A 27533-nucleotide genomic window follows, 5' to 3' on the forward strand; every position below is an offset into this window, starting at 1 on the left:
GCTTTATGCTCCAGGGTCTGAGACACAGAGTTACGGAATTTCTCAAAAGTTCAGGGTTTAATCTTTGGCACAGTGTTTCCAATCATGGAGTTCTTTCTTATCAGTTTCAGAGGTCAAGCATTCTGCAGCCTTAGCAATTTTTCAGACATTTTATTTTTAGGTTATTTTCTTCCTCAGAGAAGCTGTAATGCATATCCTCTCCTCGAGCTATCTTTTCCTATCAAAAAAATAATACACAGCACCATAATCCATACAAAAACTTTTCGCAACTTGCTTGATTTAAGTATGATTTAGTATTTACTTTTTTTTTTTTTTTTGGTAGAATTAGGACTTGCTAGCTATAGTTTTACCTACAAATGGAATTTTAAAACAGCCTATTTCAAGACTCTTATTTTCTTTATGATTTATAATGTTGTATTTTCTAGAATTTCAGTATAAAGCTGTTAATATTTTAGGATTCTAAACATAAAAACACAACATAATATAGCTCTCTGGTAATTCTAATATGCAACACCCTTTAAACATGTCTATGGATCACAATAAAGTGAGAATTTTTAGAGCAAGTCTGTGGTGCCATGCCATTTCCTCTTAACAGATTCTCTATACAAGATAGTCAAATTCCAATTAACTGACATGTGGCATTTTAATTTAATGGGACTTTTTTAGGTTAACTGAATAGTAAACAAATGAAAACTTCAATGTTTTGGTCTTTTTTTCTTTGAAAACGTTTCCTAACAGTACTTTTTCCTTGCTTTTATGAGGAAATATATATTAATTGATGTTTGATGGTTTAGAATCTTGCAGTGGTACATGAAGAGGTATAAACAGAAATAATAAAGTGTCAAGGGAGATACAGCTAAATTTGAACTGGCTCAAACTATGTCCTTATTTTGTATATTTTTTAAAACTCTCTTTAGTCTGATTTTCCCTTATTATCTGCATCATTTTCCACATAAACATAGAACTGTCAGTTTGTTCTGACAGTTGAACTTGCTGGTACAAGCTTTTGGATCTGTTTTGTTTTTGTACATTAAGTGTTTTTAAAATGCAAACATATAAAGTACATCAGATTTATAGTTTTGTTTCACTATAAAGTAGCTTCATAAGAACAAGGAATTTCTCTATTATGTTTTACTGCTAAATCCTCAATGTTCAGAACAACATCTAGGACACACTGAATGACTAGTACATTTGAATTTGCAACTCGCGTAAAAAGTTACAAAATGGGGTAAAATAAATATAAATGAGTTTTTGGGTTTGTTCATTTCTAACTGAGGTACTAAAAACTCTTTTCTTATTACTGTAAAATAATGATTTCAAATGTATTTATGTGTTGGGGATATGTAAATAATACCAATGCTTTCTTTCCTAAATGTGCTAAATTCACTTGTGCTGCATATTATAATACAATGGTCAATAAGCAATGGAATCTTCTCTCAAGTTACAATGTAATAAGAAAGAAAATATTTATAGAAATACATTTTAAGTAGAGTGCACACTTTGATCAAAACATATTATAAATTCAAAATTCTAAAACACATAAGCTAAAATGAGACTAAACTTGTTTAATGTAAAAAAAATAATAATAATGAGATTTTTTTAAAAAAAGGATTATATAGCAGATATTCTCCAAAGGTGGTACATCTGTCCCTTTTTCAAGTCTAGTAAAGAAGTAATATGAATCTTAATTCCTAGTCTAATTTAAGGATTCAAGAACAGGGCATGGAGACTAAAAGTAGACAGTTGAAAGTATGAACCTAGCTGCTGCAAATCCTTAGATCATCAAAATAAAAACTGATATTCTTTTAGAATATATGAATTGAATGAAAAGTCAAAGATTTAAAACTCAAATATAAGTTCTGATAAAATTCTTTTTTAGAAGTAACCATTGTAGTGGCAAGATCAATACGACCCATTTAAAAAGTGGAGTCTGAATCCACTCTTTATTAAAAGCAGTGAACAACTCCATTTATATAGTAGATAGGAAAGATCGGGATTTTTCAGGAGCTTTGATTCTTAACTTTTTTTTTTCTTAAGGATTTTAGAATCATTGGGAATCTAATGAAATCATGGACCCTCTCCCTCAGGGTGAAATAATAATCGTTTAAATTTTTTTACAGTTTTTGAAGTTTCAGAGACCTCTGAAATCGTAGACTCTCATATAAAACCTATCTAGAATATTGTTCTTAATTAATAACACCAATAACCATTTTTAAACATTTTTTATACTTGTATAAAGTTTTTATAATTGTTCTTTAATTCATACCTATACAGACTGGTGGGCTGGGCTGCCAGAAGTACCGATTTTCTACCTGAATGCAGGTTATTCTTTCCTCTCCTTGAAGCTCATAACCTGGATCACACTGAAAAACAACAGTGTCCCCAGGTTCTCGTCCATCCCCATTTCGAGTTCCATTCATGGGAACACCTGGATCACGGCACGCAGTGGCAACAGAACCTATTAAAAGATATAAACGAGTCTTTAGTTTTGATGGTACCAAAAGCAATTTTGAAGTTCCAGTTCTTACAGTTTAGGATCTTCCATATACTGATGTGTTTTCAGAAAATTAACTTTAAAAATTCTTGAGCAATTTTTAAATGTCTGCTTAATACTTTTTTTTTGTTGTTAAATAATTTTTTCACTAACTTATTTCAAGAGGGGATATGGTATTTTAGTAACTAAATACTAGATTTACTCAAAATTATCAGATGCTCTGTGAAAGATACTGTGAAGAGGATACAAAAGAAAGCTGCAGACTAGGAAAGCATGTCTGCATGGCATATATACCACAAAGGACTAGTATCTAGAACTCTTAAAATTCAGCTATGAAAGAAGAAAAAAAAAATTAAAATGTGAGCAAAAAAATATTTCAATAGAGAGGATACCAGATGGCATGTAAAAAGGTATTCAACATCAATAGCCATTAGGGAAATGCAAATTAAAACTACAATGAGATATACCTATCAGGTCAGCTAAGATAAAAAGTATGATAACATCGAATGCTGACAAGATTCTGGAGAAAACTGAATTACTCATACATTGCTGGTGGGAATGTAAGATGGTACTGCCACTCTGGAAAGAAGTACGACAGTTTCTTGCAAAACTAAACATGCGTTTACTATATGACGCAAATACTGCACTCTTGCACATTTACCCCAGAGAAATGAAAACTTATGTTCATATAAATACCTGAACGCAAATGTTCACAGTAGCTTTATTTGTAATATTTGGAAACTAGGAATGACCCAAAAGCCTTTCAAATAGTGAATAATTAAACATTAAAAAAAAATGATGATACACGACAACTTGGATAAACCTGAAGGAAATTATGCTGAGTGAAAAAAAAAATACAATTTCAAAAGGTTGGATTTCATCTATGAAACATTCTTGAAATGACAAAATTATGAGGTTGAAAAACAGATTAGTGGTTATCAGAGGTTGTAGGGGGAAGGGATGGAAGGAGGTGACTATGGCTACATAAGAGTAACATGGGGGATCCTTGTGATGGAACTGTGTTATATCTTGACTGCAGTGGTGGTGGTCATATAAAACTACAGAGATAAACAAACACTCAAATGAGTATACATAAAGCTTGTAAAATCTGAATAACATCAGTGGATTGTATTGATGTCTATTTTCTGGTTGTGATATGTTATAGTTATGCAAGAAGTTATCATTGGGGAGAACTGAGTGAAGAGTATATTGACTGTCTTTATTATTTCTTACAATTGTATGTAAATCTAAAATTATTTAAAAACAAAAAGTTAAAAAATATCATTACAGGAGAATAGTATGAGAGCAAAGGAAAGTTAACAATTCTTCTATATGTAGTATATGGCACATTTCATAATAGTTAACTTGAATAATTCAGGTTAATGGAACAAAATATTATTTTGAATTATCACAAAAATAGATTTATCCTAAAACATATGCCAATTAGATATCAAGCAAAGAAGCTATTAAATATCCATTTATGCTGTTATTAAACTATATTCATAGATATAGGATTCAGCACTTGTACAAATTATTTTTTAAATTGTATATTAAAGTCATGATTAAAATTGCAGGATTACAGACACATAACTGATATTCACTCTTTCATTCATTTACTAACAATATATTCCGGGCATTGTGCTAGATTCTAGGAATATAAAGAAGAAATAAACAGACACTAGTAGAACTTAACAGATGTCAAATTGTTTTGTATAATGGTAGTACTCACTAACAGATTGAATTGTTTCTATCCTTAGTAGGTAGGTAGGATATGTAGGTAGGTAGGTAGGTATATAGATGATAAACAGGTAGATGAGAGAGATTAATCAATGGATTAATCAACCTCTTAATCTATCCAGCAAATTTGTTCTAGCTCATCTATCTAATGCACATAACAACAAAGAAAGCAGAGAATCTACACATAATATTGTAATATTCTGACTCTCAAGGTTTTGTGACAAGAGGACCATATCAATTTAAAAACTTAGAAAAAAAATGAATATTGGTGGTATGTATAAATAAGCCATCACTATATAAAAGCAGTAAAAATAACAAAAAATGAGATCATATATATGATATATAGAAATACACGTATACATACATATATATTTTCCTTACATTTTGAAAGTGTAAAAAAGTTTATTTTTTCAAAGAGTTTATTTTCAAAGATTACATATTTAAAAGAATTAAGAATGTAGACTGCAAAAGTCATCTTGCCAATCATTTAAATAAAACAAAATTTATGTATTATTATATCTATATAATCAAAAGTCTTATAGTTTTGCTTCATTTTACTGATAAACTAGTGTTTCTGAGCAATGGACTGGGATAGGGGATTTACGTGTGCAGTTCCTTTAATTCTCTTAATAATCCTATAAGTCAAGTGGCATTACTAATCTTATTTTAGAGGTGAGAAAACTATATCTAGGAAAATTAACTTGTCCAATATTACAAAAACTAAAGAGTATAGAAAATATCTGAAACTAAGTCTGTCTGATTTCAGAACCCAAATTCTTAAATGTTACACTAGACTGTATTTCCCACCTGTAACTGTCCGAGAAATGCAATTTCTCTCTTCTGTTAAGTAAAATAAGATAATAAAGTCCATTAAGAAATTCTTAAAAAGCTAGAGATTATATCCATAAATAAAAAGCCATAGCTGGCATAAATCTGAATCCACCTAAAAAACTATTTAGAACTACTTTCATATGAGTAATATATTTTCGAGGGAGTTTTTTTTAATTGTTAAGAAAATAAAATTCTAAATCATTCTGGAGAATATCAAGGGAAGTGCGGTAAGAACTCGATTCCAATTTCCAAGTGATTTTGTTCCATAACGCCGATCTTTGTTCCTTACAGTGCATCCATTATGCATCAGAGGATCTGGGCAATTACAATCTTCCAATATTGATAAAGACTTTTGTTTTGGTGACAAAGTCAGTTATTAAGTTTTCCTTGAAGTGCTCTGGGATGGTTTCCACCAAAACTAAAGCTGATCTGTAGATTCATATATCAGTTTATAAGTGGAGAGTAATGTTCTACCTAGATTTACATTTAAGATGTTTTTGTTAGAAAGAAGTAACATAAATGTAAGACATGCTATAGCTTTTAAATTGAAAAATAGCGACAGCATTAAAGACTATGAGAAAACTTCACTTTTTTTGGTGGGGGGGAGGGTAGGAGGGGCTTCCAACGTACTGGACTCTGCATGCCCAAAGAGCTTGAAACTTAAGAATAACATTCTCAAAAGTAAAAATGTACAAAAACGTGGAAATTAAAGCAGTCAGGATAATTGTGTCTTGGCTGAATTTCAGGGGAAAAACATATTTTTGCTCTCTTGTCAGATTTACTGTGTTTTCAGATTTAAAGTGGAACCAAGTAGCTAAAATAAGCTAATGTATAATATATGAAATGACAGGTAATACATGTGAAAATATGCATTTGCCTTTGGGTCTGAAGAAAAGAGAGGTGGTAAACCCCTATTGCTCCTTTTCTCTTAATTAATAAACAAATTAGGAGTAAGATTTTAAAGCACAATAAAGAATGATGGGGTTTAATGAAGACCAAAGAAGTCTTTTCCTCTTGCAATTACTTGAGTTCTAAAAGCAATTAGTTAAATACACACAGGAACAATTACTCGGTGTGAATACTATTGCCTTACTTTCTTTTCTTATTGAAAGATTGATCTCCATAATGATTATACACTGTGTTTGAGGGGAGACAAAATTATAATAATTTTAGTATTAATTATTCTTGTTTTTATATCAAATAGAAAGTGTAGCCATTGAAGAAAACCATTTAAACAGCCATGCCATATCTCCTTGGAAATTAGAAGTAAAATAATTGCACCTGATTGGAATGATTAAAAAAGTAATTATATGATATTAGGATTTAATAAAGTATTAGTCATATCTGTAAAAATATATTAATAATTTTAATTTATTTTTCACTTTTGTGTAACATACAATTCTCGAAATATATAATTCTTATTTACATTTTATTTTTCGTGGTATATATGTTTTAAAGTAGCTATTTAATCCTCTTTTCTCTCCTGTTCTGGATTAAGATATGGTTTTTCTATAAAAATACTTTTTTATAATTAATCATTTTAACTTATCAACTATTTTAAACATGTACTAATAAAAAGTACATGTCATAAAATAACATTTATCATCAATGTGTTAACATGGGTAATTTTTATTTTTCTTAATTTCTTTAAAAAATTAATTTGATGAAATGAATATCTGTATTCTACCAGGTTTAAGTCTGCCATTCATTCCTAATTTTTTTCTAACATGTAAATATGTAAAATAAGCAGATGTTCCAACAAAAATAAAGTGTCTTAACCCTGTAATAACAACATGAAAAGAGCATTCTGGAAAAAATATATAATATAGCCTCGATTTAACTTACAAAACTTTATGAAGTTGACAATCAAAAATGACTTCCCTTTTTTCTTTCCTTCCCCTCAAAAGGACTGGCCATTTATATTTTGATTAATCTAGAATAGGAATTATCAAGTGCCTTACAAAGCTGTAGCTTGTATTACTTATACCAGCTGATTATTCAGTAGAAATCATAATAGAAGGAAAAGGTATATGTAATAGAAGAGTATGTAAATAGCTAATATTGCTAATATATAATATTTATTGGGCATTTAACTATCAGAAAAAACACTGTACTATGAGATTTCACTTGATTCACAAAAAGTTGGGGTACTATTATTATCCATAGTTTTACTATAAGAGAACTGAGGCTTAAAAGGGATAAGAAATTTGCTAACATCACACACTTAAGGCAGTTAAAGTGGAAATGATGACATGACATCATATCAAAGAGACGTTTTTTAAGTTAAAGTGATAGACACTTTGTAATAAAGAGTGCTTAAAGTGTGGCCAAATAAATTTAAATGATATGATTAAACTCAATAATATAAAACTCAAATGATAGGATTAAATTGAAATTTCTAAAATATGCTATTAATCTTTAAATGTCATTTTAAAATCAAGAGCAACTATCTACCTGCCTATCATTCTTATTAGATTAGTTCAAAGACCTATATGTTTACAACATTTAACTTTAATTTTTACTATAAAAAAAAAAGATACACAGATAGCAATAGCATAGTCTTATCCACAGAATTCCATTGATCTATATTGTGTCAAACTGAATAAAGTCTATGTGCCTAAGAAAGAGATATAGTTGTTCAACATAAAGGGCAGTTACTTTAGAATACATACCAATAATTATAAAAACCATGATTACTGCCTCTAAGGAAAGCATAAAGTATACAAAACAGTTGTCTAGAGGCTGCTTACACTATTAAGATTAAACATAAAATTCTTATGAAGCATTATTACCATCACCATTTTTGAATGAGTAAAATCAGCCTCAGGATTGTTAAGTGCTTGCTCTTAGCAGAGCAGAGATCTGAACTCAAGAAATAGCAGGGCTCTTAACCAGGACAGTACAGTATCTCATCACAAACCTATCCCATTATCAGATAAAACAAAACAAAGTCATATCCCACTAATGGGACTTTGATAATGTTTATTGTGAAAGAATTAACCAAAAAAAGAAAAAAAATAGACCTAGATTAAAATGAAAAAGCAAGAGATATTGAGCGATTTCCAACCTTTCATTACACACAAAAAATTTTCTTGCTGCTATTTCACCATAAAGAGAAACAGAAAAGAGTCAAAGTTATTTTTGTAGGTATTACTAGAAATAGTAAAAATAAAATCAGAATATGATATAGGCCAATGTTAACCAGATATATGCCAAATGATATTCTTTAAGTAATTACAATACCAAGGACATTCCACTCCAATTGATTTTTACTTTCCTTTTCTTCTTGTCTTTTTTTTTTTTTTTTTTTGGTCTGATTTCTTTCCTTACAGTTCATTAAAACAGAAGCAGTAAGATAGGCCTGCCCTCATTTTACCACTACCAAATCCATCAGCCCACTGGTGTCTGCACCCTTATTCTCTGCTTCCTCTCCTGCTGCACTGGAGAAGGCACTCTTGCTCTACATAAGCTCAACCCTAGTTTTTGCACCGATGGCATTAAAATCTCTTTATTTCTCAGGGACTTCATTTGTAAGCATTTCTCCTTTCTTCAGAATCACCTTCTGTATTGGGCCATTCTCAATATCATACAAATATGTTTTATATTTTCCATCTTAAATAAACAAAGAGAACTGTCAGTATGCATACCTTCATTCTCTTCCAACTATTTTTTTTTCCCCCATTTCTCTCTTTTCTTTAATAGGAACCCTATTAAATGTCTCCCTTTTGGAGATATTTATACAACTGTCTCCAGTTTCATCATCAGGCTTTCTTCGGATATATATTCACTAAACTGCTCTTGTTAAATGTAGGCTGCAAAATCCAATGGTAAACTTTCTGCCTTCTTTTTGCAGAAACTTCTTAGCAACATTTGTCACAACTGGTCATTTCTTCCTCCTTAAGCACATTTTTTCTTGGACTACCAGTCATCAGATTCTTGGTTTTATTTGGTGCAACTTTGCAGTATTTTTGCTGTCTCTTTTTTTAAAATAATTTTTTAAATATTTCAATTATAGTTGGTATACAATATTAGTTTCAGATGTACAACATAGTGAGTAGACATTTCTATAACTAAGTGATCACACCAATAAATCTAATGCCCGATACCATAGTTATTACAGTATTATTCACTATATTCCTTATACTATACTTTATACCCCAACACTATTTTATAACTAATAATTTGTACTTCTTTTTTTAATTTGTTTTATTTTTCAGTTATAGTTGGCATACAATATTATATTAGTTTCAGGTGTACCAATTTGTATTTCCTAATCCCTTCCACTTTCCCAGCCCCCTTCTTTGACAACCATCAAAATGTTCTCTGTATGTATGAGTTTTTCTGTTTGTTTTCTTTTTTAGATTCCACATGTAAGTGAAATCATACGGCATTTCTGCTGAGTGGAGTAAGACAGACAAAGATAAGTGTCTCTATGTTTTTAACCTAATAACTAAGGGCTGGAGTATCTCAAAGATTAGTTGTAATGTTCTTGCTCCTTTCTACAATTTCTCCCTGGATAATGTTATCTTATCCCATGGTTTTAAATATTCTTTTTAGCATAATTCCTCCTAAATTTATATATTCACCCTTACCATCTCTTCTGAGTGCCAGACCATTCTGCTCAACTGTTTTCTTAACTTTACTTGGATATCATGTAGGCCCCTCAACTTAACATGTCCAAAACACTTGCAAAATTATAAAATCTTTAATATTCTGATTTTTAGAAAGAAAAAAGGAAAAAGATTAAAATCTCACGTGTATACAAACTTTTCCTATGCTGTCAATGCCAAAAAAATCAAATAAATAAAATACGGTCACAATTTGAAAGTAAAAAATTCTCACTGTAAATTTACTTTTAATTTAACATGATACCTAGATACAAATACTTTTGTTAGAAATAAATTCACCATACATGCTAAAAATTGTCAACATGAGAAATCAATTGAGCATCAGCAAAAATATAAATTTGATAATTTTTATTTTTTATTCCACTGATTTTACCTTGTATGGTAGCATTTACTTTTGACAAAAAGTTTTTGTATGTGGTTATTAATATGTTTGAAATAAATTTGTAATGACAATTTTTTGCTTTCAAAATGGAACATTTTTTATTCCACCAGAAACAGCGTATCCATAGCGTATCTTAATTCTTAACAATATTGGTGCATGACTCAGAATGTGAAAAAAAAAATAGACATGTAGAAGTAATACAATTTCATAACTACTTATTGTATACACTAAGAATGATTGTATAAGATATGTTGCTCTGATGCTAATTACTTATAACTGCATCTCTCAGCATGCAATAAAAAAGAATTTACACTTTAGTTGAGATAGCTTACATTAATGTTACTTAGAATTTTTTTTACAATGCTTTCAGTCTTCACCAATGATATAAATCCACCGAAGGAGTTAATTACATTTATTGCTAAGTAACATGACTTTATCAAATTGAGCTTTTTTATAGACTACAAACAAATTGTCTTAAAATGTAAATAAAGAGACTCTTCCGTAATAATTAACAGCTCATTAAATAAACATTTGTGAAATGAATGAAAACTATAATTAGTCATTACAGTGTATACTGAAAATTTATCCACAATATTTTTTGACACTAGTGAACATTTATTCCAGTATGCAGTAACATGCCACTTAGATTACATTTTAATTTGCTTTAATTTATCTGGACAACCTGAAGATGTTTTCAGAACAAAACAGTACTAAATAGTACAGAGTTTTCGCTATTGCTAAAACTCACTGACATTGTAAATATATTTCTAACTTCTCATTTTATATATTTTTTTCTTCTAACTTAGGGTATTAGAAATATACACTTTACCTAATACAGATTTTACCATCCTAACTAGTGCTTGTATAGCTTTCAACTCAACTATACATGATAGTTTGAGCTATTTTTCAGAGATAATGCCTAAATTACCATTTTGGTAATTTTGGGCAAATTAACATTCCAGTTTTCTCATAACCTTACTTTGTATAACAAATAATATATTAAAATTACTCATTAAATTCTTGTGGGTATTTTCTATTCAGAAAGTTGACTCTTTGATATAAATTTATTTATCTCAAGAACTTTCAAAAAAGAAAATTCTTGGATCTCATACAGTTAAATAGATAATGTCATCAAAAGCAGGAGAGACAAGATTTTAGTCTCTACTTAGTAAGAAAAGGAGATTGATCAATTTGTATAAATTCCCTGAATTTTAGCCACCTCATCTATAAATCTGGTATAGTAATATCTTACCTGCCTGATTTAGTATCAGATAAAATCTTAAAGTTCTATTCTAACAACTATATTGCATAATTTTAAGAAAATATAAATTCTGAAATGAATCTTTAAAGACCAGTAGATTTTCCTATTCACCTAATAGTTTTATTTTTATTTTTTTGCAATATCAGGAGACTTCAAAATATTGTCACCCAAATTTGATATTCACAGGCCCTTACATTCCTCTTTCCCAGTTTTATTGCATTATGTTCTTGTATTGACTATATTCTCCACTTCACTATGCAGAAATCAAGTTGGGTAATGGAAATATTTAACCTGGAAGAAAATTCCATCCAGAGTCAAATCAATCAGAAAATATTTGAAATGCAGATGGTAACCTAGAGGTGGATTTCACTCTGGAGAATGTTGATCTTGACTGAGCCATTGCTTTGTACGAGATACATCAATTTTATAAAGAACGTTCGACATCATCATTAGGCCTTTAGTCTGCCAGCTACTAAGTAACGTGGCTATCTTTAGAATTTCACTATGTTTCTAAGGATACACCTAATGATATGGCAAGTCAGGTTAAAGTAGATGGCAACATGACAGAGTCATTCCCATCAACTCAGGAGGGAAACAAAGCTGTTTAATGCATGAGAAGCAAAAGAAACCTCAAAGTCAGTTTTGTCATATACTTCCAAATATACAGAAATCTCTTTCAAAACGACATATTTATTCATTTACTTTCCCAGATAATTGTTATGTACCCACAATAAACCAGGTATTATGCTTGATATTGAAGTTGTATTTTAATAAGAGAAAATACTTCCCTATTTTCATTTATGATTGTTCTAATATGTAGACTCAGGTAGGAATAAAATCACTGATATGTTTTTTGTGAAATCAAAAGGCATGTCAGGTCAAAATACTTTTCTTTGACAAGAAACTGATTTTATATCTAAAGATTACAAAACATAATATATGTAAAAATATAATTTGAGATAGAATTCTAATATTTGGAGATCACCATAACTAATGAGCCAAAACAGAGAAAAAAACACATAAAAAGGTTTTACATTATTTCTGACTGACAGTACAGTATCAGTGTGCTCTTATTAATTTTTCTTCTATTCAATCAGATTCATTTAACATTTACTAAGTACTAAGTACCAGCTGCAAGGCCAAATTTTGGGGATAGAAACATCAATAGGTTAACATCCTAATCTTCAAAGGAGCACAATCTAAGAGGGACAGATATGTACATAGATTTAATTTAATAAATGGGTATTAAAATCAGGTGACTTTTGCCATTCAAACTGAAAAAATTTCTGGGAATAAAACAGGAAGGGGAGAATAATTTGAATTATGTAATTAACATGAACTGACTAACAAAACTAACAATACTGTATTGGTGAACATTTCAAAGTAATCTATACAAAAACTATTTTAAGAATCAAATAATTTCTAAAGAAAATGCCATAGATCTGCATACAAAGAAAAAATTTTTATATAAATTGTCTAACCATTAAAAATAATGCAAGTAAAGTAATAATTCGTGGTATATATGTGCATTCTTTAATTGATTTCTTAGTCATATTTACTGTCTTTTTAGTCCATTTTTTCTAAAGAATTTTTTCACTACAGTCTTTTATTAGCATTTTTAAATGTGTTTTTAAGACATTTTAAATTGTTAGCATGTTCAACTGATGTCTCCCCTGAACATACTCTTTTTAATAGAAAAAGGTTTTACATTATAGATGAGGTATCTAGTAAATTTAAGGCTAATTTTTTAAGTGGAAGAAAATTTAAATTTGATTTTTTCAACAGAAATGTGTATATACTTCAGCTTAAATATTTTCACAAACTTGAATGTTTACTTCTTTTCAAAATACTTTTCTTTGACAAAAACTTTTATAATATAAAACTTGTCAAAGGTTGTTTTAAATTGTGATTTTTGAATATTTCACTTACAAGCTGTATAATTGTATGTGGTCTCAATTTTATTGCATTTAGTATAAAAATAAATTTAATCCTATTAAAAATAAAATGTCATCAAAAGATCCTTCTTTCTCAGAAGTCATATTAAAGCACAATGATAGTTTCAAACTTCCATTTTGTACAGTGTTTGAGGTTTTATACTTCTATACAGATACCACATTAATGTCTTTCTGTTTCCAAAGTTTGTTTTCAGTAATCGCAGTTCACCAAAGTTTTCAAAAGCTGAAGATCTTTAGCATTCCAGTAACTGAATAGTTTAATCAAAGACTTTCAACTGATTTTAATGAAAATTAACCAGATTTAAAGGTTTTATGTTCAAAAAATTTTAACACCATAGTAGGGCATTTGGTTGATTTTGCAAAAGAATACTTTGGGGTAAGAAAACTTTCTAAGTCTGAATGACAAAGAGGATCAAAAAGAGAAAGTATTACTGACATACTAAATTTTATTTATTCTTGTTTTAATTAGTATTACTCTGTCAAACACGCAAAATGTAATTTAATAATTTCACTATATATAAAATATTTGTAAATTTTAACAATGTTTCATTGTGGTGCATAGATTTTGCTTGATCACAGTTATGAATTATTATACACCACAAACAAATATCGGTACATTTTTATTTAATTTTAGAAAAGCCTTTTTTTTAATCATGAGGTTCTGTGTCACCAAAATTTATATGTGTTTTATGATCACAAAACAAATTTATATTTAATACTAAAATTTGAATGTGATATTTAATTTTTAAAAGATTTAAAAGGGTGAAAAAGGTCAAAGTATTAAGAAATATACATTGGCAGTTATTAAAAAAGTCATGGAGACATAAAGTACAGCATAGGGAATAGAGTCGATAATACTGTAATAATTATGTATGGTGTCATATGGGTACTAGGCTTATCAGGTTGATACCTTTGTAAGTTATACAAATGTATAATCACTGTCTTGTACACCTAAAACTAATATAATGTTGAATGTCAACTTCAATTGTAAAAAGAGGGAAAAAAGGTATATAGGCTCAAATGCCCAATTTGTCCTTGGTTTTCATATTTTTGTACACTATCTACACGTGTGTACACAGCTAAATTTGGTTAATCTTTCCTGTTAAAAAAAATAAAGATTTAAAAGATAATGGTCTGCTGCAAGTTTTTTTTTTTTTTAATGTATTTTGGTGTTAACATATGTAGAAGTGAGATAAATAAAAACAGTAGTCCGAAAGACAGAAGGGAAATAGAAATATACTACTGTATCATATCATATGAGAAATGGTATAAAATAAATTGATAGTAGGTTTTGAAAAGAGGAGAAAAAAATGATGATGGAAAAAGGAATAAAAAACGAGTGGGTCCAATGGAAAGTAAATAGTAATAAGTTAGACAAGTTCAGTCATAGGAATAATTATTTTAAATATAAATGATCTAATAATTTAAAATACTATAATTAAAAGGCAAATAATTTTAGATTGTATAAAAAACCAAGGCTCAACCATCTGTTTTCTTCTAGTAGAAAACTACTTTTACTGTAAAGACGTGATGAGTTAAATGTAATGGATTAAAAGGTTGCTAAATGGTATACCATACAGAGAATAACCATAAGGTATTTATGTTAGACAAAGTAAACTTCGAAACAAGGAAAATTACCATGGAAAAAGGGAGATATTTTATAGGAATGAAAGAGTCAACTCATTAAGAAAATAGAGCACCTCAAAAATATGCACCTAAAAACAGATCTTCAAAATAAAGCAAAAACATAACAGCACAGAAAAAATAAGACAAATCCACAATTGCCATTATCCATTTCAATACTTCTCTTTCATTGGTTGATAAAAAAAGTAGACAGAAAACCAGTAATGACATAAAACATTTCGAACAGAGCACTATCAACCAACTGTAGCTAATTAATATTTATAAAACACTCTACCCAATAATGGGAAGTGCACATTCCTCTCAAATGCACACAGTACCTTTTAAAAAACATATACTGGACCATAAAACAAGTCTAAGTACATTTAAAATTACTGAAATGTTAAAATTTTAACTGCGTTTATAATATCAAGTGTTTCATCTTTGAAATAATGAACTTTCAAAGATGATGCTTTGATTTCATGAAATGGATGTAAATGAAACTTTTACTGGAGTTAAAATATTTGAGGCAATTTATGTTACTATTCTCCACTTAGGGCAATTAATGTGACTGATAAACAAATTTGACTCATTTAATTATTTATGACGTTCTTCTGGTAAAGAAGCTGAAGAAGCTGGCATATTTACATTTTCATACGTATGCAGAATATAATTTAGAATATAAAGTAATAAAATTAGCAGGGCTTTCATGTGCTCTTAATGAAAAGTCATGCTTTTTAAAAAGATTCTGTCTTCTCGTTTTCAGAGTTAAGAAGACCACTGTGGTCACCATATATGTTAATATATGTCATTCCATATATCTGTGCACAAAGACACATGGACACATTTCATCATCAGTTTTCATTTTAAATTAAAAAAAAATCAATTACAGTTGCATTCAATATTGTATTCATTTCAGTTGCACAGCATAGTGGTTAGACATTTATATAACTTACCAAGTGATCCCCCTGATAAAACTCACACCCACCTAAAACCCATATATAGTTATTACAATACTATTGACTATATTCCCTAAGCTATTTTACAGCCCCATGACTATTTTGTAACTGGCAATTTGTACTTAATCCCTTCACCTTTTTCACCCAGCCCTCCAACCCATGACCCATCTGGTAACCATCAATTTGTTCTCTGTATCTATGAGTTAATTTCTATTTTCTTTGTTCATTTGTTTTTTTTAGTGTCCACATAGGTGAAATCATATGGTATTTGTCTTTTTCTGTCTGACTTATTTCACTTAGCACAGTACTCTCTAGGTCCATCCATGTCGCAAATGGTAAAATTTTATTCTTTTCTATGGCTGAGTAATATTCCATTATATATGTGTACCACCTCTTATTTATCCATTCATCTTTTGATTGGAGCATTTAATCCATTTACATTTAAAGTAATTTTTGATAGGTATGTAGTTACTACAATTTTATTGTTTTCTGATTATTTCTGTAGTTCTTTTCTGTTCTTTATTCTCTTTCTCTCTACTTTTATATGTTGATTACTTTCTGTAGTGTTGTGTTTGGATTGCTTTCTTTATTTTTTGTATATCTCTTGCAGATTTTTGATTTGTGGTTACTATGTGCTTCATATATACCAAGCTATATTTATAGCAGTCTATTTTAAGTTGACTGATGATCGCTTAAGTTCGAATACATTCTAAAATCATTACCAATTTTACCCACTCCCTCCATGTTTGTTTTTGTCATTATTTTTTTACTTCTTTTCTGCATATGTATTTGTTGTATATCCCTTACTTTACTGTTTTAGTTACACATGCTCTTCCTACTTTTACCTTTTAACCTTTGTACTAGCTTTAGTATTGGTTGAGCCACTGCTTTTTTAATATGTTTGCATTTGTCAGTGAGAAATTTTTTCTTTGAGATATTTTCTTAGTTGTATTTTGTTTTATTTTTCATCTTCTTAAAGACCCTTTAACATTTCTTGTAATCCTAGTTTGATGGTGATGAATTCCTTCAGCTTTTTCTTGTCTGGGAAGCTTGGAGGAGAGAGAAAGAGCTTCCCAGATGAGAAAAAGCTGAGTACGCAGCAAGTTTTTAATGAGATGTTATTGGGGTTTTTGGATGATAAGTGCACAGATATTATGAGCAATTCATACATAATTTTTATGATGTAAGTACTAAATTCTAAAACCATGTAGTTAATCCAAATGGCTATTCCAAAAATTTATCATCTTAAAATTTGTAAGCAATTTTTTTCATAAAACTAGAATATCAAATATCTACATCTTAAAATACTAATACACTATCTGTCTAAAGTCCTGAAATTCCTTATATTAATATCATACACACTACAGTATCAATCAAAATATTATTGTTCATAGTAGATGAATAAATTATTAAAAAAAAAAAAAAACTAGCTGATTACTACCAGTGATGTTATGATGCCAGGGATAAATCCAATACCAGAGAAGACTTTTTCTTAGGAAATACTTTCACTAAGAAGAACATGGCTATCAAAGACAAGTGCTTTAAAATAATCAAGACTTATTTAACATATTAGGTACTTTAAAAAGATGAAGATTAAATTAATACATCATCATGTCTTCAGTTCACCACTTAATTATGTTTCATGTTTTATAATATAAAAGTGCCTCCTCCATAAGCTACAAAATGTTAACATGATAAATAGGCAGAAAGTCTCACTTAATGCAGTATTATATTAACTTTTTGGTTGCTCAGAAAAATAGCCAATCAGCACAATTCCCCTCTAATTTTTTTTTACAACTTATCTAAATGTGTTTTATTCAAAATGAATCATGTGGAACTCCCTTTATTTAAAAAAAAAATTCTGTTTCTGTAGGTATTAAAATACTTTGATTCACAAATAAGAATAAAAATTTATTCTAGGTTCTTTCCTGCTACATTTTTGGTCTTAGTTTAAACTTTTGCGAGGATAAGTTTGTCTGACATCTTTGTTGATCACTGCATGGACTCTTCTTGACAACCCCCTTCAGCTGAACTGACCTTCTTTTTGGATATCTTGGGGGAATCGGCTTTATTAAGAAATGAAAATCCAATATGTACTTTTTCATTAAACATGTGCTTTTAAAAATTCCACTCCTGCCATAAATTTTGCAAAATAATCTTTAAAATATTTCTATGACTATAATCTATAGTTCTACAGCACATCTGCTGTGTCTCTATTTCCTCACAAATTTCAAGAACACTACTATTTCCCATTAATTCTCCCAATTCATGGCTTGCTAGCTTTATGTAGTTTTCAAACCACAGCACGAACTATGAGACAACGCGCTGTTATACTCAATAGCTGGCAGGGCGACAGCGTCAAATGCTTCACCCGCCACCATCCAAGACTGCAACGGGTTAGGTGTTCATATGCTGTCTATGAACAACCCGTACGCTGCCCTTGGAAGGGAAGTGTGAATTACCTGGAAACGAGAAAAGATTGGGAATAAAGATGAGTTATCAGTTTTTGTCTTCCGTGTTATAATTACTCCGAGCACTTATAACATATCTCATACACTACTAGGTGAAATCAAATACAAAGTAGAGAGCTAATAAATATGCTTCAGCTATTTTCACAGAACTGTTAATAATAATATTTTGTTTTTGCCAAATGTCATACCAGTCAGGTTGACAGGACAACAGGTACAAACCAGGACTGGCTGGGTGTACTGGTACACGTAGCTGCTCTAAGATAACATGCATGTAGTAACAGAGCAGCACAGATGGGGAAGTGATAATTCTGCCAAGGAGTTCGTCAGTACTACAAATATTGTTTGAGCTGGGCCTTGGGAAATAATTAAGAATTTATAGCTTTTGAATGTGGACATGTGTTCCAGGAACACGGAAGAGGGTTTGCAAAAGAAGCAGGAGTGTGAAAGGACACGTTCTGAGGTGTTAGGTGACTGGATGTGTGCAAATGAATAGTGATGGAAGAAGCCGGCAGGTAGCTGGTATGCACATCGCGAAGGCTTCAGATGTAATTTCAAAGTTTTGAACTTATGACTGTGTGACCATTAAATAATTTGAAACAGAGGAGTGATGTCTGATTTGTATTTTAAAAACAGGCAGGTGGAAATGTAGGGAAAAGTCTGGCTGGAGCGATAATGGAGTGAGTTGTCTATTCAACTGTCGCAGCAATGCAGACAGTAATAATGAGGATGGGAGCAAAGGCAGGGGCTTCACAAAGTCCTCTGAGGCTGAGAGACATCAACCTCCCGTGGATAAGGGATCCGCTTCCTTGAGAATTTTCAACAGTATAAGTTGTGGGCCTTGGTATTTTAAATGAACCATCAGGGGCAGATTCTTAACAGAGAGGTCAAAGAGTGAAGAGCACAGAAAACGCTCTGTCAAAATCAACTACTCTGTTGGCAAATGACAGCATGATACTCAAAGATGTCCTTCCCGTGGAACTAAATTGGGACAAGACAGGCAGATTACAATTTAAGAGAGGGATATAGAGGCTGACTGCTGAGAAGCAAGGACAGCACATAGGACAGCATGAGGTGGCAATGTCAGACTTAAGTAGCTCTGATTAAGCAAAAGTGCCTTGAAGACTATAACACCAAAAAGCATAGCAGCAGACTCTACGAAGAATGAATAGATCATGAAATAGACAGCTTGAGGCTGCTGATAGTAGCTTGATGATGGTTATGAAGTCAGTATGTGACCTATATTTCAGTTAAATTCACTTTGCATCAAGTTCGGTGAAATATATTTCATTGGTTACATTCTGTTGCTGAAAACTGTTCTGCTACTATTGCTTGACCTGTTACTTTTTGAAATATATTATTTGATACCCAATAAACCATAGCTATTTACTCAAAACAGCAATAGGCATTGTGGTGGTGGAGGGAGAGGGGAGAGAATAAAAATCTAACTATTAAAATGATACATCCTGATTTGGCCACGACTGTCCTTCCTTATGCCTAATGCCCAGCTTAATTTTTAATAGTTTCTCTTTTTACTTTAAAAAATTATCTCAGATTAGAACAATAAAGTATATAATCGTCCTGAACAGAACTTCTAATCTTTATAGACATTTTAGAGACAGAAAGGTAACCACAATATATTTGGGGAGCAAAGAACACATAATTAAAACAACTTCAGAATCATGAATTGCTAAACCATTTATTCTCATCTTTATTTGGAAAAAAAAAAATGATAGCCTGTCCCTGGGGCATGAGCTAGAACATGTTTTATAAAAAGAAGTCAGAAAATGTTTTATAGAGAGATGTTTTATAAACATTAAAAATGTTTTATATAGAGGTCAGAAAATGTTTTATAATGAAAGGTCTTAGTGCTGAGTCTGGAAGAAAAACTGCTGGCAAGACTTAAGCAAAAAGAGAGCAGAAAAATACTTAAGGTAAAAGAGGTACAGAGACAGAAGGCAGTACAGAGAGGTGGGGGAGGGGGAGAGGGAGGGAGGGAGGCGGGGGGGGGGGGGGGGAGGGAGGGAGGGAGAGAGAGAGAGAGAGAGAGAGAGAGAGAGAGAGAGAGAGAGAGAGAGAGTGTGTATGTGTGTGTGTGTGTATGTAAGAAACTAAGATTTGCCTGAGTGAAAGGGAAGGTATGATTCAGAAATAATTGGTGATAAATACGTTTAATGTCTGGTCTTTAACAGAGTGAATGAATGCATGAATAAAGGAATGAATGGGTAAGATGAGGCAGATTTATCTAGGGAAGAGAATTTTACGTAAGGCACTGAAGTAGCAAATTCGACCTGCAAGCTAAATTGAACCTAAAATAGTAGTTTACTGGCCTCCAGTTTGTTAATATTAGATGAAAATTAGATGAGTTTACATAACACGTTTTATTTCAAGTTCTACTTTAAAAGTAGTCTCTCTTCCTATAGGGCAAAATGACTACAGACAGAGGGGGAAATTGCCCTTTTTAAATCGGCATGCATGCATTCCAGTTTTCCTTCATTCCTCCTCACTGCTTCGCTTACCTAAATCACCTTTTCCAAAGTGACCTTAAATGCAGTACTTGGGAGAGTAATCAGGAACATACACTTATTAAATTGTAGAACTTCGCTGTAACAAATAATATATAAATAAAAGCTTTCTATTTCCTGTAGCATAATAACACATGTATTTAAATAATAATGATAGCATGATAATAGTAGTAACTACTAAACATTTACCATGTACCACACATGGTATAAAGTTTCTTTCAAACACATGTGGCATCTGCTAGCAGTATGACCTTGAACAAATTAACTCACTTTCTGAACCTTATAGTATTTACTTAGAAAATGGGAATGACATAACATATGGCTTTTGTGAAGATTAAATGAGATCATGTATATAAAACACTTAACACTCCAAATAAGACCTCATTCATTAAAAGAATATTTTCAAATTTGCAATCTGGGCATTCAGAAAGCTGTGTAAGCATAAGTTATAGATCGTCAATCAAGAGACTAATTTTATTGACTGATGCTATTCACAATATAGTAACCCTCGAAGTAATTTTATTTGAATGGGTAGGTTTTTAGTCTCAGATCAGTAGTACAAATTTCTGTGTATTTTAAAGGACTAATATGGCAGATTTATTAAAACTCTGGTATGATACATATTGTTTTTATAACTTTAATATGCCCAACAAATACAATAAACAAGAAAATGCACTGTTAATTTTGCATGCAATTCTGCATTAAGAATTCCCAGAAACTCATGTGATGTAGCCTGTTTCTGTTAAGGAGATGCACTTGACATTCACAAAAAATAGCCTGAGGCAGTTTTTCATATGAATGCATTCAGATATTTAATCACAATAACTATTTAAGTGCAAAACATTATATGTTACTAATTTAAGGAAACAAAAAGAACTGTTTATTGCCGAAATGTCATTATGCAGAACTGAAATTGAACAGCAGTCAAGGGCAGTTCTCTGATAAACTGTTCCTAATGTTGAAAAAAAAGAGATAAACAGTAGAAAATAAAAGATATAAATATGAAGAATGTTTAATTGCTAAGTGCTTCAGAATTAGAAGTCATTTATGTGCTCTAATTACATGATAATTTTTTCTACTTTTTTCTTTTACTCAAAACATGTATGTATTTAAAGTGTAAATTTACACAAGCTTGGTTTACACAACACAAACAATTCATTTATGTTAGTCAAGTCTGTCAAACACCTGTGTTCCATTAACGAAAAGTCTGCCAATTGTTTAATTGTGTTAACTAGCTGTTTACCTAAAGTGAAAGTTAAATTTCGAAAGTCCTTCATGCTTTTTCCATTTATTTCAAAGGATTTCAATTTCATCTGTTAAGGGTGGAAAATTTACAAATGGCCAACTTCTGCTTCCATTGTTTAATGTTAAACAGGGTGTAGTTCTAGGAGATATTCTGTGCAAAGATATGCTAATGTTAAGGGTGTAGTTATCCTGTGGAAAAATATGTTAATGGCCAATCTCTGCTTCTGTAAACCTGCTTGCTTGCTAGAGGGTGTTTTGGGGCTTTTTAAGTTATTCCTTCTAGAGGCTCGGGGCTGATTCTCTAGTGGGGAGAGTCAGTCATCACCGGCAGGCTAATAAAGGCTCATAATTAATTTCAATTGGCTCCCTGAGTCTTAAATTTGATCTCACCACAACACACCCTTATTCATATAATAATAATAGTTCACTGGGCACCAACTATCTACTTAATACCGAGTAGTGTGTACATGTGACCATGTTACATCCTAACAATTTATGAGATAAGCATTATTATTCCTATGGGAATTAGAAAACTCAGCCTCAGATGATTAGATCAGGTGCCCAGAGTCAAGCACATTTGAAAAATACTGGTTTGCACTCTTTTTATAGATAATTTTGGAAATTTAGATAAGTTTCTGTTAATAGAATTTTTTAAAGACTGTACAGTTAAAAAATTCCATTAGATAATTTTCTCAAAATTTACTTTCATTGGCAATAAAAGTAAATATAGAACAATTAAAATGTTTAAGTTTTCATTTACTTTCTCCAGCCACTAAACCAAAATTAATATTACAGGACGACAGATATTTAGCCACTTATCAGTGTCCTTTTTTAAAAAGACATGAACAGTGATAATTATTTAGAATGAATGGCATTTCACTGTTATTGGAAATCTTTAATTTAAAAGTAGATTTAGGTAGGAGTTACAGTCAAGATGGTGGGCTAGGTATAAGCAGGGTTCGCCTCCGTCCACAACCACATTAAAATTACGACCAAATTATAAAACAAACAAGTTGGAGAACCACCTGAATTCTAGCTGATCATAACTCATACATCTGAAGATATATATATATCTCGCCACTTTGAGACTGGTAGGAGGGGTGGAGATGTGAAGCAGGCTGGTCCGGCACCTGCGCATGGCAGTTGAACATCAGGAGGGAGAGTATGAACTATGAACAAGGGGGCCTAAACTCACACCGAGGCTCCCCAGTCCAGGGTTCCAGTTACAAGAAGAGAAGTTCCCACAAAATCTGACTATAAAAAACAGTAGGAACTCTGGCTGTCTGGGTGAGACAGAAAGAGCTTGAAAACCCAGATCACCCTTTAAAGAGCCCACACAGACTATTTGCTTGCAGATACTCACTCTGGGCTCTGGTGGAGGGTCGTCAGCTTAGGAGACTTACGAGATAGATGGGGAAAAGACCGAGTTGCACGGCGCCCGGGCGATGGCAGGACAGCACCGTGGCTCCTTTGTCGGTTCCCCCCTCCAGGGCAGTCTACAGGTTGGCACCATCTTGCCTATGTTGAAGCCTCCCCCACACAGCCAAAATCCTTAAGCTGCACTGGCCCAGTGAGACTGGCCCACTCCACCTGATGTCTCGCCAGAGCCCCGCCCCACCCAACCCACAAATTGCCTGCAGTGGGCTCATTATCAGGCAACTAGCCCCACCTGTGCCTTCTGAGGACTGCATGCATGAGCAAACAGCAGCCCTCAGCTCACACGGCGCACGGCCCACACATTTTGGTGGAGACTTTTGATGGTGGGCTACTGGTGCCGGCTTGAGATCCAGTGTTTCTTGAGCAGACTGCGGGGCTCTGCAGGCCTGAGGTGAATGGTAGCTGGCTTTGCTGAGATCTGAGACTTTTACAGGAAGCCACAGATTCAGCACTGGCACAAAACCTGACTCTGCATTGGCTGGGTGAAATTGCTCGCTTTACCTTGGTGATTCCTGGGACCCTGCCCCATCCAACTCGCATACCGCCTCAAGGCCTTCCAAGCTATGGAGTCTCAAGGGCAGCTGGCAGGAAGCCTCGGGCCTTGAGGTGCATTGATCCTTTTGCTAAACTGTCTCAGGCGGGTACTCGGGATAACTGACCTCAGCTTGCAGTGTGGTCTCTCCCATTTGCCTCCAGATTCAGCATAGGGAGCAACCATCCAAGGATCGCTTTGTAGCTCCTACCAGGTAGCCCAGAGCAATCAAAGGCAGCTGCAGACCTTGGCCTACACGAGAGCCCCTCCCAAGGGGCCTCAGAACCAACACACCTGGAGGCCGACATCAGATCATGACAGAGGGCCATCTGACTAGCCCCATAAGTGCACAGAAGTTGGTCTCTACAGGTATAGGAGACTGCTAGGGTGAATCTCACTCTGTGAGGTTAGCCCCCACACAGCAGCTCATACTCTGTGGGCGTGGCCAATCCCACAGCCAGATAGTCCCGAGATTTAATCCCAGCCACTGATGTGCTAACAGCAGTCAAGGCTTAGATAAAACAGGAAAACACATATAACCACACAAAAACATGCCTAGAGCCCCCAGTGCATATAATTCACAGACAGGAAGAAGCTAAAGCAATTCATCACCAACAAGCCAGAATTATAAGAAATGTTTAGCAAACTTCTGTGAAAAGAAGGAAGAAAAAAAAACTATAAATATGAATAATAAAATGACAATAACTATGTACCTATCAATAATCACTTTAAATAGATTAAATGCACCAATCAAAAGATATGAAGTAGCTGAATGGATAAGAAAATGATACCCATACAGTCTATGAGAAACCCACTTCAGATCAAATGACACACACAAAGTACAGGTATGGACAAAGATACTTCGCACAAATGAAAATGAAAAAAAGTTGGAGGTAGCAACTGTTAGACAAAATAGACTTTAAAATAAAGACAAAAATAATAGACAAAGAAGGAATTGCATAATGATAAAAAGAATATCCAATAAGAGGATATGACCCTTGTAATAAATACTTAGGCGCCCAATAAAGGAGCATTTAAACATATAAGGAAAATACTGACCAGCATAAAGGAAGAGGTAAACAGTAATATAGTCATAGTACGGAACTTTCCCACCCCATTGATACCAATGGACTGATCTTCCAGACTAAAACAATCAATAAGGAAACAGCTGCCTTAAATGACATACTAGATCAGATGAATTTAATTGATATTTTTAGATCATTTTATTTAAAGTAGCAGGATATGCATTCTTCTCAAGTGCATATGGGACATTTTTCAAGATAAACCACACGTTAGGGCAAAAAACAAGTTTCAATAAATTTAAGAAGACTGAAATCATATGAAGCCTCTTCTCTGACTACAATGGTAAGAAACCAGTAATCAATCATAAGGAGGAAAAAAAAAACTGAAAAAGACATAAACATCTAGAGGCTAAATAACATGCTGTTGAACAATGAATGCGTTTACAATGAGATCAAGGAAGAAATCAAAAGATGCCCTGAGACAAGTGAAAATGAAAACACAATGACCCAAAATCTATGGGACACAGTGAAAGCAGCCGTAAGAAGGAATTTCACAGCAATACAGGCCTACCTCAGAAACAAACAAAAAAAATCTAAAATAAACAATTTAATATTACACTTAAAAGAACCTGAAAAAGAACAGCAAACAAAACTCAAAGTAAGTAAAAAGAAATAATAAAAGATTAGAGCAAAAATAAATGAAATAGAGGCTAGAAAATACAAAAGAATAAAACCAAAAACTGGTTCTCTGAAAGGATAAATAAAATTGATAAACCTTTAACCAGACACATCAAAAAAAAAAGATATAGAACCTAAATAAATAAAATCAGAAATAAAAGAGAAGTAACTATGGACTCCACAGAAAAAAGGACTATAAGAAAATACTATGAGCAATTAAATGCCAACAAATTGGACAATCTGGAAGAAATGAATAAATTACTGGAAACATGCTATCTTCTACAACTAAGTAGAGAAGAAACAGAAAATCTGAACTGACTGATTACGACTAACAAAATCAAATCAGTAATCAAAAAACTTCCAAAAAACAGAAATCTTAGACCAGATGGCTTCATAAGAGAATTTTACCAAATAATCAAAGAAGAATTAACACCTAGTATTCTCAAACTGTTCCAAATAATTCAAGAGGAAGGAAGGCTTCCTAACACCATGATCAAGTAGGATTTATTACTGGGATGCCAAATTAGCTTAATATGTACAGATAAATTAATGTGATACATTACATTAACATATTGAGAGCTAAAAATCATGTGATCCTATCAACAGATGGAGAAAAAGCATTCAACGAAATCTATGATAAAAACCTCAGCAAAGTAAGAGTAGAGGGAACATATCTCAATATTATAAAGGCTATATTGACAAACCTACAGCTAACATCATATTCAATGGAGAAAAGCTAAACGTGTTTTCCTTAAGATCAAGAACAAGATAAGGATGTCCGCTTTCATCACTCCTCTTTAACATTGTATTGGAAGTCCTAACCACAGCAATCAGAAAAGAAAGAGAAATAAAAGTCACCCAAATTGGAAAAAAAAGAAGTAAAACTATCATTATTTGCAGATGACATGCTATATATAGACCTAAAGATTCCACCAAAAGACTGTTAGAACTGACTAAAGAATTCAGTAAAGTAGGACATAAAATTAATATTCAGAAGTTAGTGGCATTTTTATAAACCAATGATGAACTTTTGGAAAGAGAAATTAAGAAAACAATCCCATTTACAATTGCATCAAAAACAATAAAATACCTAGGAATCAAATTAACCAAGGAGGTAAAAGATCTGTTCTAGGAAAATTATGTTATTTAATAAAGAGATTAGAGAAGAACAAATAAATGGAAGCACATACTGTGCTCACGGGTAGGAAAAATCAACATCGTTAAAACGGCCATCCAACCAAAAGCAATCTATAGATTCAATGCAATTCCTATCAAAATATCAAAGGCATTTTTTCAGAGAACTAGAACGAATAATCCAAAAATTTTTCTGAAACCATAGAAGATCCTGAATAGCCCCGGCAATCTTGAGAAAGAACAAAGTGGGTGGGATCACACTACCTGATATCAAACTATACTACAAGGCTACAAGGCCATAGTAATCAAAACAGCATGGTAATGACATAAAAACAGGCACATGGACAAATGGTACAGAACAGAGAACGCCCAGATAAATCCTTGCCTATATAGTCATTTAACCTATGACAAAGGAGGCAAGAAACAGAATGAGGTAAAGACAGTCTCTTCAACAAATGGTGCTGGAAAAACTGGATGCATACATGCAAAAAGAAATTAAAAAAAATATATATATATACACACACCATAATCAAGAATCAACTCAAAATGTATTCAAGACTTTTATGTAAGACCTGAAACCATAATATTTCTAGAAGAAAACATAGGCAGTAAACTCTCCAATATT

The 27533-nt window shown here is 32.2% G+C and overlaps 1 protein-coding gene across 6 annotated transcripts in view; it reads right to left on the reverse strand.

Moving 5' to 3' along the window:
• CSMD3 (CUB and Sushi multiple domains 3) overlaps positions 1 to 27533 on the reverse strand; it is a 989790-nt gene that overhangs the window by 243220 nt on the left and 719037 nt on the right. For all 6 annotated transcript variants that reach the window (XM_016138158.2, XM_036232977.1, XM_016138161.2 and 3 more), the window contains one exon: positions 2267 to 2458. In XM_016138158.2, the coding sequence (XP_015993644.1) occupies positions 2267 to 2458 (192 nt within the window). The remainder of the gene's footprint in view (positions 1 to 2266; positions 2459 to 27533) is intronic.

This window comes from Rousettus aegyptiacus, unplaced genomic scaffold, assembly GCF_014176215.1.
Source record: "Rousettus aegyptiacus isolate mRouAeg1 unplaced genomic scaffold, mRouAeg1.p scaffold_m13_p_15, whole genome shotgun sequence".
NCBI lineage: Eukaryota > Metazoa > Chordata > Mammalia > Chiroptera > Pteropodidae > Rousettus > Rousettus aegyptiacus.